This window comes from Mangifera indica, chromosome 12, assembly GCF_011075055.1.
Source record: "Mangifera indica cultivar Alphonso chromosome 12, CATAS_Mindica_2.1, whole genome shotgun sequence".
Taxonomy (NCBI): domain Eukaryota; kingdom Viridiplantae; phylum Streptophyta; class Magnoliopsida; order Sapindales; family Anacardiaceae; genus Mangifera; species Mangifera indica.
Genome location: NC_058148.1, coordinates 3,199,603 through 3,216,003, shown reverse-complemented (window position 1 = coordinate 3,216,003; position 16,401 = coordinate 3,199,603). Strand labels below are relative to the sequence as shown.

General features: G+C 32.7%; 1 protein-coding gene and 1 long non-coding RNA gene across 2 annotated transcripts; both read right to left on the bottom strand.

The window, feature by feature from the left end:
• Positions 1-1,744: 1,744 nt before the first annotated feature.
• On the bottom strand, positions 1,745-3,473 carry LOC123193708. Its single transcript, XR_006497121.1, has 2 exons — positions 3,131-3,473; positions 1,745-2,001 (listed from the first exon to the last, which is right to left on the bottom strand). It is a non-coding gene; the product is annotated as an uncharacterized LOC123193708 (long non-coding RNA).
• Positions 3,474-3,592: 119 nt separating this feature from the next.
• Positions 3,593-12,672, bottom strand: LOC123193047 (RHOMBOID-like protein 10, chloroplastic). Its single transcript, XM_044605819.1, has 9 exons — positions 12,402-12,672; positions 11,966-12,207; positions 11,818-11,872; positions 11,653-11,733; positions 11,465-11,561; positions 11,315-11,382; positions 10,514-10,612; positions 10,305-10,346; positions 3,593-4,148 (listed from the first exon to the last, which is right to left on the bottom strand). Exons 1-9 carry the CDS (start codon positions 12,531-12,533, stop codon positions 4,095-4,097), a joined length of 870 nt encoding a protein of 289 aa, XP_044461754.1. The 5' UTR covers positions 12,534-12,672; the 3' UTR covers positions 3,593-4,094.
• Between the last annotated feature and the right edge of the window lie 3,729 nt (positions 12,673-16,401).

Below are 16,401 nucleotides of genomic sequence, written 5' to 3'. Positions count from 1 at the left end.
TAAGTTAGAAATAAATAGAATTTAATGCATTAAAAAGGATGTAAACATCATATAAAAACCTCACAATAGTCATGCTGACTCTTTACTTGGTTTCTTTTCTAGTCAAAACACTCCTTATTGAAGGTTGAGACTCACTAGTAGTCCTTGGAGTAAAAAAATACCAACCCCAATTGCTCTTTTACTTTGTGAATCATTTGTTGGTTTCTTTTCATTTTTAGAAGACCTAGTATTACCTTCATTCATGTTCATTAGAGGAGATAACCTCTCAAATTCTTCACGTGCAGTATCACCCTCAAATAGAGATAAGCTAGCACCAAAAGTAGTTACATGCCTACGAAAATCTTATTTTTCTTTATTTTTTGTAGCAATCTCATCTAATGCATTTATTATATGATATCTAAAATTATGAGGAACTTTAGTACATAGACTAACATCACCCTTTTTTTAGGTCAAACGTTGCTTCATTATATATATACTACCTCTTTTAGTTGTCTTACCATAATATAAATAATTCAAAATCTTCCTTCCATTTTTATCAATATTCTCGAAACATGTGCCCAAACAATATTAACTTTCACTCAACATGGTGTTGAAGAAGCCCACCCCCCGAATGATGGCATACTTCCACTTATCTATTTGTTTCACACAATAACAAACAACCATAAAAACATGTACCATATATATTTTTTCATTAAATATATACTAGGCATTAGAAATAGAAAACTTTTATAATTTTGTATATGAGCATTAAAGTAAATAATAAATATCATTTATGTAAATAAATGTGTATATCTTTATCATATTATATAATTAGCCTTTTGAAGTATAACTTTTAATTTTTAAATTTAACAATAATATTCTTAATGAGAAAGTTGAAGACTCAAAAACTCATAATCAAGTTTTATATTCAACATACATAACTTCATACATTTGTAATTTAATCACTAAGTTGACTTGCGAGAAGAAGATTGTTATATATTGGTTTATTATAATAACACTTACAAAAGGTCCTCCAAAAAGCTATCGTAAGAATTTGTGTAGTATAAAAACTTATTCAAGTTAAATATCTCTTTTTACTACAAATTCTTATACTATAGTTTACAACTTTACATAGAGTACTAATTAATTCTAATTTGTTTCCTTCATAACTATTTTCATTAACACGTTATAAATTTAGAAAACAATTCTTGCCCCACTATCAAATACATATTGAAAATATATATATATATATATATATATATATATATATATATATATATATATATATATATATATATGAGTAATACTATGTGTACTCACTTTGGGTACACAAATGTATACACATTCATATGTGTCATCATATGATTGGTTATTATTTTATTCTTAATTCAAAATCATCCAATCACATGATGACACATATAAATGTGTATACATTTGTGTACCCAAAGTGGATACACATAGTTTTATTGTATATATATATATATATAGAGAGAGAGAGAGAGAGAGAGGATGTCACAAAAGTACGATATTAATTTCTAAATTCTTTAAAACCAATCACATCACAAATGAAGTCTATTTAAATATCTAATACATATACATAATAAAATTATAAATTCGTAACATAAAATTACAAAATCGGTAATAATAAGTCTATTACAAATTAACAATAACAATAAATCAATTATAAATTAACAATAACAAATTGACTTGTTATTAAGCACCAAAAGCCAAAACAGTAACTAAATAAGTATAAAAACAAATTAAGTTATTAAAATCAGTTGTGCACCAAAAGCCAAAACATTGTACTGTATGTGTTCAAAATTTAAACAAACCTTACAACAACTAACCTGTCATCATTATCATCAAAGAAGAAACATTGATCATAGTAGTAACAGGAATTCGTTATCGTCTACCATCGTCTGAGCTTGTGAAGTCATCTGCAACAGTTGCAAATATAGCCATTAATATCTGTCATCGTCTAAGCATGTGATCGAATCCAATACCCGTCATCATCATCGTCAACTGCCATCATAATTGACACAAGTTTTCAAACCGTCGTCGGCAAAAGATCAATCAACGGTGCTTTGAATTTATGTAGAAGCTGGAGAAAGTCGTCGACACTCAACAACATGGAAGGTTAAAAAAAAAAAAGGAAAGATTTTATATAAAACACTAAACCGAGAACCACCAAAATCGGATTGCACCGCGAAGCAAGTGCGAACTGCCGGTTCGCTCGTGGTCCAATCCGAACTTTACTTTTATACGATTCTATGGACTACAACACCCATCTGTAACATCGGTTCACAATTCGATCGATCCGATCTGGTTTTTCAATCCTTGAAATCCATTAATCCATTATACAATCAATAGCCAAATCAATTGAAAAATGATTTTCCTCTCATGGAAGTTATTTGTGGCTCTCCTGAGATTAAATTCACCATTACCAAAGGCAACTAACTTTTCAACTAAGACTTTGCCATTCTTCAATATAAATACCTCCTTATCTGCCTTTTGACAATACTTGCTTGCTCTAAAACACCAACTCATTGAACCCATATACAATCATGACAACTGCTTTCATTTTATGGAAAAAGGAGAGAAATAATTCTTGAAACACAAAAATAATAACAAGTAAATGATAGGCCTATTATCTCTGGCCTCTCCTAAAGCTTAAGTAAACATAAACAAAACCCCCATAAGTTGAGTAATATAAATCTTCCATCACCTCCCCTCGCATTTCAGAAAATTATCATTACCTTGTTAATTTTGACCAACAGATTTCACCGTACAAGGGAGATAAATGACATTTTTCCAAATCTAAGAGAAGGTTACCGTTCATGAAAAGATTTCTCATATGGGATCCCGATATACTCTGAAACTTAAAGGGAGGCCAGGGAAAATGACTCAATATGATACTTTAACCTGACAATAATAATACCGTAATTTCTGCGTAAGGTTAGGTAAGTTTATTAGGGGAAAACTGTTAAGGCAGAAAAACAATTCCTAGCGCAAAGGCATCAAATCTAGAGATAAACTGTTACGAAGCTAACTGACATGAGGTTCAATTTGTGTGTAGCATGGTAAGAAAAAATACAGACATGATACAATTTGTTTAAATGTGAAAAGAGCAGAGAGGCTAACTAGAAGGCACCTGTACTTGATGTTGATGGCTAGTTCATGTATTACAGTACAAGAAAAAAGATTGAGACCTGAGAAGATGGAGTTCTGCAACTGGAACCTGATCAAGTAGAAGAACAAACAAGAAACTTGTTTACTTCAAGTCTAAATATTGAAAGTTCAGGAATGATTTGTGAAAGCAATTAATTTAGCACTCCTCACTCGGAATATAAAAGAATAACGCTAGTATTAATTAACAAAGTTTCCTTCGTTTTTACTCTTTGATTGAGTTCAACAGGTCAACCAAAAAAGGATCAGCGTACTACAAGATCAATACTGGCAGGCGACTTCCATAGATTGAAATTAAAAAAAATAAAATATAAGTATTTATTATTAATAAAATAGAACCTTAAAAGAAATTACTCTATACATAACAAAATTATAAATCATCAAATCATCGAATCATCAATTTAACGCATAGAAATTAAAAGCAAAATAGAACAAACGAACTCCAAGGAAGCAGCCTCGGAGAACTGATTCTTGTGATTGTTAAATGCAACATCCCAAACTCTCCAAACTGAAAAGACAGAACGTACCATTTTTTTTTTTCTTTCGGGCTACAAAATAAAATATAAAAACATCACCAGATAGCAACCAATTTGGTTGACACAAATATTTATGGTACCGACATTTGGAGATATAAGTTCTTCGGCCATAAAATCTGACATTAAAAACGTTTCATCTGAAATTCAAAGTATAAGCTAAGTTTATGTACAAAAAGTATAATAAAGAGTATGCATCTTTTCAATAGTGTCCAAACAACGAGAATAAGAGCCCCTTTTATTTCCAATGACTCTGACATGAGGTTTTAGTAAGGGAACTCAACCCTATATCTTCAGTTTGAGCTGCCTGGGGATGCTTTTATTGTTGATGAGATAGAAAACTGGTGCCTTGTCAGTGAAAATTCTTGAACCATCATTGGTTGTAGACTTGTACTTTCAGGCCGGTCCAAGAAGCCATGACACTGCAGCTCCACCAAGTAAGCCCCCTAGCTGAAATATTAGATGAAACATTGGCACTCATACACATGCATAATAGAATGCATAAAAATAGTAATAATTCAAACAATTGATAAATGAAGATAATGTTAATATAAGATGATAACATGAGAATAAATCATGTGAAGGGATTTAACAAATTTATTTATTCCAAAACCATTTAAAATTTTGGACCATCAATATGCCACATTAATATCTTAATAGCTTACATCAGATTAGGATACCTCATAAGCATCCATAAGAGCACGACACAAGCTGCCATACAAGCATTCAACATAACAAGGAAGAAACCAAATACACAGAATGTCAGCAACATGTTAAACGTCCCCAGTTGGTAGGAGCCAAGAAGGGCATCCACAGTCACATGATTGATAGTTCTAAAGGATTGCTTAAAGAGTATTTGATTTAATACTAACACCTAAGTACATCTAGAGGAGTTGATGTGCTTCCAAGAACATTGCATAAGCATTCTCCCTGACATATCCTAAATGTTATTTACATTTGTAAGCCATGTTTGGTCAGAATGAATCATTGAAACATGCCATTCAATTGCTAGTTTTAACTCATCACAAACCACGGATACTCTTGAGTGATTGTGAGGCATTTGACATAAATAGCTAATGACTCATCTCCTTGATATTCTAGACTCTCCTGAAATGTCTGTTCGCACACTAACCTCAGCCTTGAAGGTCAACCATAAGTGGCATGAGAAAAAGAGTGGAAAATCATCACACCATGGGACCAAAGGTGAAGTTGGAAAACTACACAATCATGGGAAGGGACACGTGATTAAAGGAGGCAGAGAATTCTGCCACATCATGGAAATAAAAAGGGGAAATGATGAATGCAGTGGGCAACTAATTTTGCGGTGAACTTTCAGGTTAAGGCTTCTGCCTTGGGGAGGGATTGACACTCTTGAATTAGTCAGACTATTATTCTTAGTTTCTATTACTTCTCTTCATTTTATGGTTATTTTAGTTGTGTAAAGACTGGTGGTAAGCAAATAGAGAACTGCAGAAACCTATCAAATTGGCATAACAACAGTACAAGATTAGGACAAATCGATTTAATGTTGGATGAGAATAGGTGTTGGTTACAGTTTCAACAACTACGGGAATTGGAAGCTCAAAATATGTTAGAGAAAGGAATTTGTCTCTGTTGTAAAGGTAAACTCAATTCTAATCACAACTGTATATTCAAACAGTTGGCAATGTTACTAGTGCTCCGGATATATCATACGCTGACAAAATTCTGATCGTGAGCGATGAGAAACAAAAGAAGAGAGAAATCGATCTAATAGAGAAGAGTAAAGCTAATTTGGTTGAGATGGGAGTTTTCGAAGATAAAGCAATAGATTTTGATGACCAAAAGGTGAAATTGATAGATCTTATTGACTTCGTCCACAAGTCAACAACTTTCAATGAATCTACAAAGCTTTCAATGGACCAGAAGGATGAATCATCATATTCTGGGGTTCAATCAATAGAATATGACATAAAACAACTACCTATTTTTTGTCAATCGTCTCTGGAGGTGGATACAACCATGAATTTTGGGAATAAAGCTGGCTTTTATGTAGCTGACGGAGGAGATGAAGACAAAGACGAAGGATTATAAAATTCATTTTGGGAAGAATATGGGTTGAAACAAATATTGGCCATAAATGTAATTTGGGCTGATTTAAAAAAGAAAACCCAAGCTCAATTCAACACTAAAACTTAATCCCATCTAGCTCAAGCCCAACCACTTACAAAACAACCTAATCCAAACCCCATTACTCCAACCCACATATTAAATATCCAAGCCCAACCAATAAACCCAACCCAAAACCTAATTGGAATATCCTAATACTCCATCAATCAATAAACCCAAGCCCACACTAAACCAACCCAATAATCCCAAGTGTCACTCTTCTAATAGCTAATTTCATTACCCAAACCTAAACCATTTCATTCAAACCCACCACTCACAGTACTCCAACCCAAGCTAATTACTCAAATAACCCATCTCCATTAAACCAAATTAATCCAACAAATTCCCAAAAAATTCCAATCGAAGTTTACAACTCCCATGAACCGTCTAACACCAATTAGACCCCTCTCTCATATCGACCAAATAAGTTCAGCCAAACAATAACAATGCTAGTGAGTTCTCCGTTTTTGACTAGAGAGAGTCACAATTGTTGGGATTGGTGCCTTAGAGTCAATTTCTATGACGATACAAATTCATGAATAAAGGTTGTATGTGTAATTTCTTGGAGCTTTCTTTGTTTGCAAGAGGATATATTTATGTTAAAACAAATATCCTTAAAATGGTTGAACACCAGACCAACATAGTTCTTATAAAGGATTGCCAAAAGGTGGTAATTGGTCGTATTGAGATATGTATAAAGGCTATGATAGATCAATAAATTATTTGTCTTATTTTAGCACAGAGATAAATATCTCTAATCTGCTAAATTGATAAGTATCGACAACTAATAAAATTTATGATCACAGTAGGATTGAGTCATTGCTTAATCCAATATTGTCTAAACGTTGATAGATGCATCAATCTATACACATCGAGGCTACCCAAAAGTACACAGTAAAGTTGTGTCTCAGCCCTGAAGAGATTTTGTACCCAAAAAAAAGATCGAATTGTAGGACATAAGGGTCTAATTGTATGAGTAACTGTATTATTGATAGGTTAAAAAGTTCATTGCTAACAATCCGTTAGTTAAGTGGCCATAATGTCTTATTAGAGACTAATTTTGGTCTGTGTTTGAATGACTACAAGGTCTAGAGCTTGACACAAATCTATCCACTACCGATCTAACGAAAAGTCTATAGGTCACACAAAAGGAGTTGTTCAAACTCTAGAGGAATTTGATTATTTGAGATGAATTCAAATGGACAATTTCAAGTCTTGAGATGTCTTTGGACTTAAAGTGCAATTTATTGCAACTAGGGATTAAAGTATAATAATCCTAAAGTGTTTGAATGCGATGTGGATTGTGAAGGATGAGATTTATTCAATATGAGAAGGATAAAATTCATATGGATAATATTGGACTACATACAGTCATACATGGGTCATGCACAGGCGTAAACAATCCTTGGATAAAGATAATCCATGATCTTTATTTGCCTCAAAATCCGAATATACCACAGATTATACGAGATATAGATAATGATGATGTATGACCTTGGATCCTTGAGTCACAGTCGTACATGACGTTTATATATATAGACGCAATTTCACAATTTCATATCTTTGGTCCATAACAAATCATGTACGCCCATACTCCAAAGACCCTTGCCCATACATCATGTTCTAGCAGATGGTGAGTGTGCAAAACAACTCCCTTCGTTCGTGCTTTGTGTGGACACTAAGGTGTATCCCTATCCTTGGGTTTGAAATAGGTTGCAATGAAGATTGGAGATTGTCGAAGTGAAGGAGCCACCAAAGAAGGTTTACTTCTTGAATCTTTCTTTTTGGTTGTTTCTATATGCATATTTGTTGTGTGATGATCATTTACAAATGGATCCTATAAGGGTTCATGGGGTTTGATGTGGTCAAAAATTTTAAAATTTACTTTTGTTGCCCTATTAGCATACCTATGACCCCACAACGACAACCAACAAAATGGCAATCTCTAGCGACTCTTGAATATGGAGTCGCATTGACCAAAGGCTATCTTGCCAGTGGGATGAAAAACATGACCTGAACCACAAAGGAAGAGGCATATTTGTTGTTTACATAAACCAAATCTCTTCTCTCACATCATCCAATCATGCACACTCATAAATTCTCTTTCATCAGCAAAACAACTTCATTCCTTGATAATAAAATTTGGGTGTTCCTCAAACAAGTTCAATTGCAACTATCTTCTCAACATAAACTCCAAATTTGGGCAAACACGAAGAGTTGTTGCTTGGTTTGGAACCATACCCAAGAAAAATATCATGTCTTGTAAAATGTTGATTGACACTTATATGCAAAGTGGTGATTTGGAGTGCTTGAAAAAGGATTTGAAGATATGCCAAGAAGATATTGCAACCTGGAATGTGACGATCGTGGGCTTGATTCAGTTTGATTTTAATGAAAAGGGTTTGATAGTTTTCTATCTAGAGATACTTGGTTGTGCTAAGTCTGCTCTTTACAAGGAATTATTGAATGCACAAGGAGGGCTTGAAGATGATATGCGAATCCATAGTTTGATGGGTGACCTCATAAAACGAAGATATTGGGCTAATGTTGTTGATGAGTGGAAGAAAAAACCATATTCTATTTTGATTGTTGACAAGAATGTCTCAAATGAAGAAGTCTAGAGATAGATTGAGCGCATGTGATGCAACACTAGAGCTATTACAGTTCTAGTTGTACTTGATTCTAAAGGAACAAATACAAATCCTTTTTCTCTTAATACATTAGTTGTTTTCATATATCATGTGCTTGAAAGACTTAATCATTGGGCAATCTTGACAAGAACTCTCCAAAAGTTGGCTATGTGTTGCTAATGTTTTATTAACTTTATGATGACAAGCGTCATGAAGAGTTTATGAGTGGATTAGTTCAATGTTTTGGTTCTCCCATCAAAATGCCATTACTAAAGGATGACAGGAGTCCTCTACTTGATGATATGAAGTTTGTTTTGGAGGAGGGTATAAATCTATGCAAGCTTCACACTAACAAACATGGAAGAATGGAATCCGCCAAAGGGTCTTATGCAAAGGAATGGGTTAAATGGGACAAACAATGCAAGATGTATATGCAACTGAGTCTAATTCAAAAAAATATTGATGAGTTGCCTTGAAGAATGTTCTTTTGTTCAAAAGGTATGTTGGGAGTGGGAAATCTAAAACTATTCATGCTTTTGCAATTGAGGAAGGAATTAAAATTCCAAAAAACAATGCATCAAATTTTCGATTTGGAGATGTTATGAAGCAAAAATTTGGTAAGATTTTAGAATCACGTTGTCAGGACAAGTGAATAAGAAATCCCTTGGAATTACAAAATATGAATACCATGGAAACTCCGAGAATTCTATACAATGGTGAAGCACCATAACAAGTTGATGATGAGATGGTCAAAGTGTCTCACAAATCAAAAAAGGAAAACTCTCATGAAATCTTGGGAAAATCATAGAAGTATGTTCGCAAAAAGAGAACTAATTACGATAAAGAAGATGTTAACCTCAATTTTTTTTAGGATGTGGATAATGTTTTTATCGAAATCATCAAAAAACAATTTCCTAACCTTCACCTTGAAGACAAGGTGAGACTTCAAAAGCGAGTAATGGTAGCACACTGACCTCAGCCTTCAAGGTTCACCATAAGTGGTGCAAGAAAAAGAACAGAGGATCATCACACTAAGGGGCCATAACTGAAATTGGAAAACTACCCAATCATAGGAAGGGAAATATGGCTAAAGGAGGGGGAGAATTTTCTCATGCCATGGAAATTGAGAGGGAAAATATTGGGGGAAGAGGGCCACTAATTTTGTGGAGAACTTTCAAGAAAAGGCTTTCTTCATAAGGGTTGGCACTCTCAAATTTGCCATACTACTATTCTTAGTTTCAATTGTTTCTCTTGACTCTCTGGTTATTATTTTAGTTGAGTGTAAAGAACGGTGGTGAGTAAATAGAAAATTGCTTGAATCTAGCCTTGCGGTTTGTTGCATTTAGAGAAGAAATTGGAGTGTGTTAACTGGCTATTTGTAGGAACTTATCAGTCTATGCATTGTCTCACTCTCAATTCATAATTCCAACCGTGTAATTATTTTAACAAGACACCTAGCCATTAGTCTAAGTGAAGAGCCTGAAAAATGCTAGCAAGCTTGCAACTGCCTACAATAGAAAAGGTAACATGACTTAATCATATCTATATCTACAAAAGTCCATAGGATGTCTTTCATAACTTACAAAATATCCAATCTTTGTACCATATTATGGCATAAGTTAAAGTATGCTTCAGTATATAAAATGCCCAAACCAATGCAGAGAGTTAAGGCACTATGGAGTAAAAAAAGAAGCCAACATGGATAGCCCTTTCCCCATAAAGTTAAGCCCCATCTAAGGTGTTAACCAATTGGAGTCCATTCTCATATTTGTAGGGAATAAATTTCACATAAACACAAAGTGAGAGAAAGAGAGATTCATATACTTACATGTCCCCAGTTATCAATGCCTTTCCATAGAAGTCCAATGACCTGCAGCAAATACTCGATACTAGTTTGTAACATGAACAGGAGGGTTTACACATACATTTACAAGGTGTAATTCAAAAATTACATAAATTGGTTTTTAAGAATTACAAATACTGACCAAGTCAATGTTTGACCTTTTTCTTAAAATGACATAAAGATCCAAATCATACCATATTAAGGACAATCACTTGTGCTATGTGTTGTAGATCTTCTCTACCATGTCCACTGATACCTCTATGCCTCATAACAGACACAGCAAGAGATCCAACCTATAATCCAACATAAAAAAAAATCAACAGATGGGAAAAGAATCAATTACCTTGTAATCATTCAATAAATATAAGTTGTGAGAGCCTTGAGATTCACTGCTCCAAAACTAAAATTTTTAACTTTAGGGTTGAACAATTTGTGCGATCTGTTAGTTTTATGGTTTTGGACAGAAGAGAATGAATTTCAATATAATACAACTTGTTTACAAGTTCTTGCTGAAGGAAATGTATAACAATAAATCAAGATTAAAATATCACATATCTGAAATTTTTATAAGCACTTCTACTGCTCAATTCAAAATAGGTCAAACTAGGAGAAACTCTAGGTGTGACATATATGAGACTGAAACTTACAGTTTGATTTTGTAATGCAGGTGAGTTCTGAAAGATTACAAAGTTCATTTATAAATCCTAACCAAAGTGTATGCTAGATTAAAAAAATTTGAAGTCAAGCTGCATACGGCAATAAAGAAAATAAAAGGAGAGTTTACATAGGATTAAAAAAAGGGCATAATTCATGTAGATAGATGATTCCAGGATTACAAAAGGTGAAATTCTTGAAAACAATATTAAGATTGAATAGATATGGTGGTGAGTTTTATTTGGTTAGATTATTTGCTCTCTTAAAGTTTAACATAGTACTTGTGCAAATAAGAGGAGAAATTTTTTTAAATAAATTAATAAAAGTTCAAAATGATTTACCAATCCAAAGATTGCTCCTGAAGCACCAACTGCAGAGGCCTTACTGAACCAGTAACTCATTGCTGAACCTGATTTCTTCAAACAACTGAGTCAGAACAACAGTGGGTAAACAATTTTATCTCCTCTTGTTGAGAGTTTATGAGATGTTACTTGCAATAGCTGAGGAGAAGTACACTGCAAGATATCTCCTAGGACCACAAATTCTCTCCATGGTCGGACCAATGGAATTCAAAGAATAACAATTAACCTAAACCACATAAATTTTAATATCAACATACAAAAAGTAGCAATAAAATAACCAAAAGAAAAAAATCCGAAACATATGCCTCAAAACGGACCATAAGATGTGGAATATTTGCATGAAAGAAGGAAGACGTAACAAGCCTCCAGTACTCTCCTTTGTTGATAAGACTATTAATCTGCATAAGTAACCAAAAAATAGAAACTTACAAGGATGAACAGAAATTTCACCTAAATTTTCTTCAGTATACCAAGCATCTGACCTTAGCCCCCCACAAAATCAGCTTGCCCTCACTGGCCATTTGCGCAATATGAATTCTAGACAATAGAAACAAAGAGAAATCCATTACAGCGCATTCCTTATGCAGACAAAAAATACATTATCGGACAATAACAAAACTTGATTCTCACAACACATTAGCAGTAAGGAGGGCATTAGTCCACTGCCTTCCATTCCACGAATTACTCAGGGAAGTCTTCGATAGCGATGTGTCCTCATTTCCAGAGTTGCTTATAGAATCTCCCCCATTGAAGAAACATAAGCAAGGTAGCCACTGGCGAGCAAACGCCCCGTTTTTGGATCCGAAAAATTCGATTCCATTGAATTCAAAGGGTGTCTTAAAAGTAGGCACATGGCAGAGACGAGAGAGCTTCTGCTCATGTGAAGGACATAGCACAAAAAATTCAATATAAGACATAATATTCGATAATTCCAGCGTTTTTTTGTAAAGAAATTACATATATTTAAAATGCGAGAAAATGTGAACAGTACTTGTACAGGTGATTTAGAAATTAGAGAGAATGACTGGAAAGAAACCCTAGAAATTAATTGAGTGAATTGATTTACCCTGAAGGAGGAAAGAAGGGGAAACTGATGTGCGAAGCGAAGGCAAAGAAACGGCGCCGTGGTGGTAGCTAAATTTGTGGGTAAGAACAATGGGTTATGAAGAGAAGATGAAAATCCTCTCCCTGAATCCATCTGCTTTGTGCTTGCCTCAAACCAAAATCAACTAAAAGATATTCCGTCTCTCCTTTTCTTTTTTGACATTTTGGGCAAATGACTACGTCCCAACCCTAGTCGGTGTGATGCAAATCTTGTCTCTGTTTCACAACCTGTTAAAAATCCAAACTTTCACTCCTATACTACTAAAAATAATAAAAATAATTAATATCAAAAATAAAATTATTATTTAATTACCAATATATTAAAAATAATAAAATACTATTCATTTACTTCTTAAATTTAAAAAATTAACCATTTTTTCTCAAAATTAAATTTTAAAAAATTAAATTTTTCCCCTATTAAGTTTTATATTTTCTAAAGATTTTTTTCTGACCCTCTCTCCCTTCGATGATCGTTTTACCTTTCTCCAACATCTTCACCTCTTAAAAAGATAGAATGTCTTTGTCAAAAACAAAAATATTGAAGAAGGACAAAACAATCACTGGAGGGAGATGAAAGTCATTAAATGGAGAGAGAGCCCAAGAAAAATCATCAAAAAATGTAAAACCTAATAAAAAAATATAATTTTTTAAAGTTTAATTTTTTAGAGAAATTATTAATTTTTTAAATCTATAGAAAAATATATAATATTTTATTATTCTTAATATATTTTTAATTAAATGATAATTTTACTTTTAAAATTAATTATTTTTATTACTTTTAATAATTTATAAGTAAGAGTTTGGATTTTCGATAATTAAAGGATAAAATATTAAATTTGCATTAAACCTTGAGTGGGAATATGTCTTTTGACCTTTTTTTTTCAAATAAAACACTTGCACAAACAGATTAAATTAAAGATAATTTTTAAAATAAACGATTAAATATTATTAATTTATATACATTTTCAAATCAATACAAATAAAGACAATAGTTTGAAAATTATGGGTTGATTTTTCAAATTATGTTTTTTATTTATTTTCAAATTATATAAAATTATTTGTGTAATCCTCTATATATATATATATATCTTATTTTTAAAATTTGCCTTATTCCTAGTTTTTAAAAGATTTTTATTTTGTTTTTTACATTTTATGATCACTCATATTATTCTCTTTCCCACATTATGATCAGTAAACCTCCAGTACGTACTGTAAAGCAGTATTCAGTGCAACACATAAAGGAATGATTTTTCACTTTACATGAATGACAGGACAGGATAAAGCAAGAATAGGATCTTGCCCTCATTAATGTGCTCACTGTAGACGTGTAATGCTTTGGGATTAACTGGTGGATGAGAGGTGCAAGGTTCCTTGCCAAGTTTGTTGGGGGTTAATAAGAGGGAAATGTAATCAATGTCGATGAGTAAATTTTCTTTTCTTTTTGTGGCAGTGTTCATATATTTGTAAAATAATAATAAAAGGTTCAATGCTGTTCTTGATCACAGCTTTGAGGACTCTCTCTCTAACTGATCATCTATATTTTTATGTCTACAATAATTAATATAGATAAGCTTTTTTTTTCCAACAGTCCAAATTTCTCTTATATTAGATTTGGATATATATTTATATATATGATACTGTGGTTGGGAAATGATTCATTTTTTATTTATTTCTTTGGATATTATTTTAATGGGCTTTGTATGAAACTATGTAGATCTATCTCTGTTTAGTTTCAGGTATTAAACTTCCTCTAATCTCATATTCTCAGGCTTTGTAGACCTGAGGTGGAGTCCTTATCTGAACCTGTTTGTAGTGAGAAGATACAACACATAATTAGATTTTTTTCCTGGTTAAGGTTAATTTATGCTAAAATTGATTTAAAAATGGTGTGAAATTCCAAGTTCGCGTGGAATTGCTATGTTTTACAGTGAATTCTTAACTAGTTGATTGATTTCACTATAGTGTGAGCTTTGGCAAACCCAATTTTTGACTGCTATATCTGGCGAATTGGATATCTTTTTACCAGTTTCTTCTACTGATCTTTCCATTGTAACTTCTCATGTGGTTCAATGCAGGATTTTATGCGTTCAATTAGAGGAAAGATCAAGCTAATGTTTTTCTTTTTTCAAAGTAACAAGAAACTCCACCCAAGTCAAATCGTTATATTGGATTGGAATTAACCGCACTGACACCGAATAGAACAAACCTCAAGTTCAGTAACCGACTTCACAACTATTAAACCACATAAATCAAAAGTTTAATCTTGATATGTCGTTAAAGAAGATTTAAACTTATACTTCCTTATACATAAAGTCTTCTTTTTTGTCATTCAAATTACCCCATTTGGGGTAGCGAAGCTAATGTTGATGAAAGGGGAGTGCAGACTCAAAAAGCTCCAAGGAGGAGGATTGTCCGAAAGAAGGTGAGCGCAATTTCCGCATAAATTTGCTGTTATATTCATTTCAGTGCAATTTTGCAGCCAGACAGCAAGACCATGGGCAAGTCCTCTTGAAACCTCAATAAGCAATAAACAATTAGGAGATGGTGTTTTCCTTGTCCTGGACCGATTGCTGCAGCTTTTTAATTACTGTAACATGGAGAGTTAATTTTTGTAAAGAGTTATCAAATTCTTCCAATTAGTTTTGTTTTCTCTTTTTTGACAACGTAGTGTATTCCAGTTTTTATCTTGAATTCATTCTAGTAAAATTTTCAGTTAACAACTTAGCTAACAATTGTCTCAACTCTCTGTTAAGAGAAAATATAGAAGAATGTTATAAATATGATAAAGACTTCTAAGTAAAGGATTCTATAATTAAAGTAAAACTTAAGGAGGGGAAGATGATGAATGAAGTAGACGTAAGCTGAATAAAATTTATCAGTAGGTTTATCTTACAAAGGAAGAGAGGGGGGTATTTATGCAAATTCTTGCTGCACCTCTAGTCAATGAAATGGCCATTTTCCAAAGCTAATTTCCAAGGGCATTTAATATATTCACATTATCTTTTTAGCCAAAGTCTTTCTCATGTGTTGGAAAAAATTTACCAGAGATAACACTCTCCCTTAAATTTCTATCATTTATAGATAATTACATTAACTTAACTAAGAAAAAACTTGGTGAGAAAAAAACCAAAGTAGAAGAACATAATTATTTAATGTTCTGTAAAGTAGAATTAAACGTGTTTAAACTACTTCATTAAAACCCAATGGGACAAAACCTAGTGAAAAAAAAAAGAATACAATGCTTATTTTATCTAATATGTGATAAATTTCAAAAATTTTCTCCCTATGATAAATGCTCCTTATAATAAGTGTTTCTCCTCTTTGTAGTGAGATTAATTTGATTACTTGTTGAGCGGTTGCATACCGATATTATATACTAACTTTTCAAATGTTGATGTTGATAATTTCTTGGTTAATAAATCTACGAGATTTTCAGTAGATCATATTTATTTGATATCAATATTTTGGCTCTACTAGAGTTCATGAATGTAAAAGAACTTCAGTAAAATATGTTTAGTCTTGTCTCCTTTAATGTATCTCCCTCTATTTGTGTAGTACATGCAACATTGTCTTCATACAATATAAAAGAAGTGTCTATTATGGAAGGAAAACTGCATGTATTCTGGATGTGATGGATAATAGACCGTAACCATATGCATTCTTAGTTGGCTTTATGGAGAGCTAAAATCTCTGAATGATTTGAAGATGTTATAAACAAATTCTGTTTGGTGGAGTGTCTTGATATTATTGTGTCATTATATGTAAAAATATATCTTGTCTGTGAACGAGCTTATATGGGTTAGAAAGATAACCGACATCTACATATTTAACCAAATTAGGATTTTTAAGAAATTTGACATAATAGAATAATCTTAAATCTCTAGTTTCACATAAGTAATGGAGTATATGTTTGATTTTGTTCCATTGGTAATAGGTTGGTGCAAAGTTAAATCGAGCCAATA

What these genes read in the sequence shown, in the direction of transcription:
- LOC123193047 (XM_044605819.1), bottom strand. Translation starts at nt 12,533, where the DNA reads ATGGATTCAGGGAGAGGATTTTCATCTTCTCTTCATAACCCATTGTTC. An exon ending in CCCTTCTTTCCTCCTTCAGG is followed by an intron (nt 12,208 to 12,401) that starts GTAAATCAATTC and finishes TCACATGAGCAG; the next exon opens with AAGCTCTCTCGTCTCTGCCA. An exon ending in CAAATATTCCACATCTTATG is followed by an intron (nt 11,562 to 11,652) that starts GTCCGTTTTGAG and finishes TATGTGGTTTAG; the next exon opens with GTTAATTGTTATTCTTTGAA.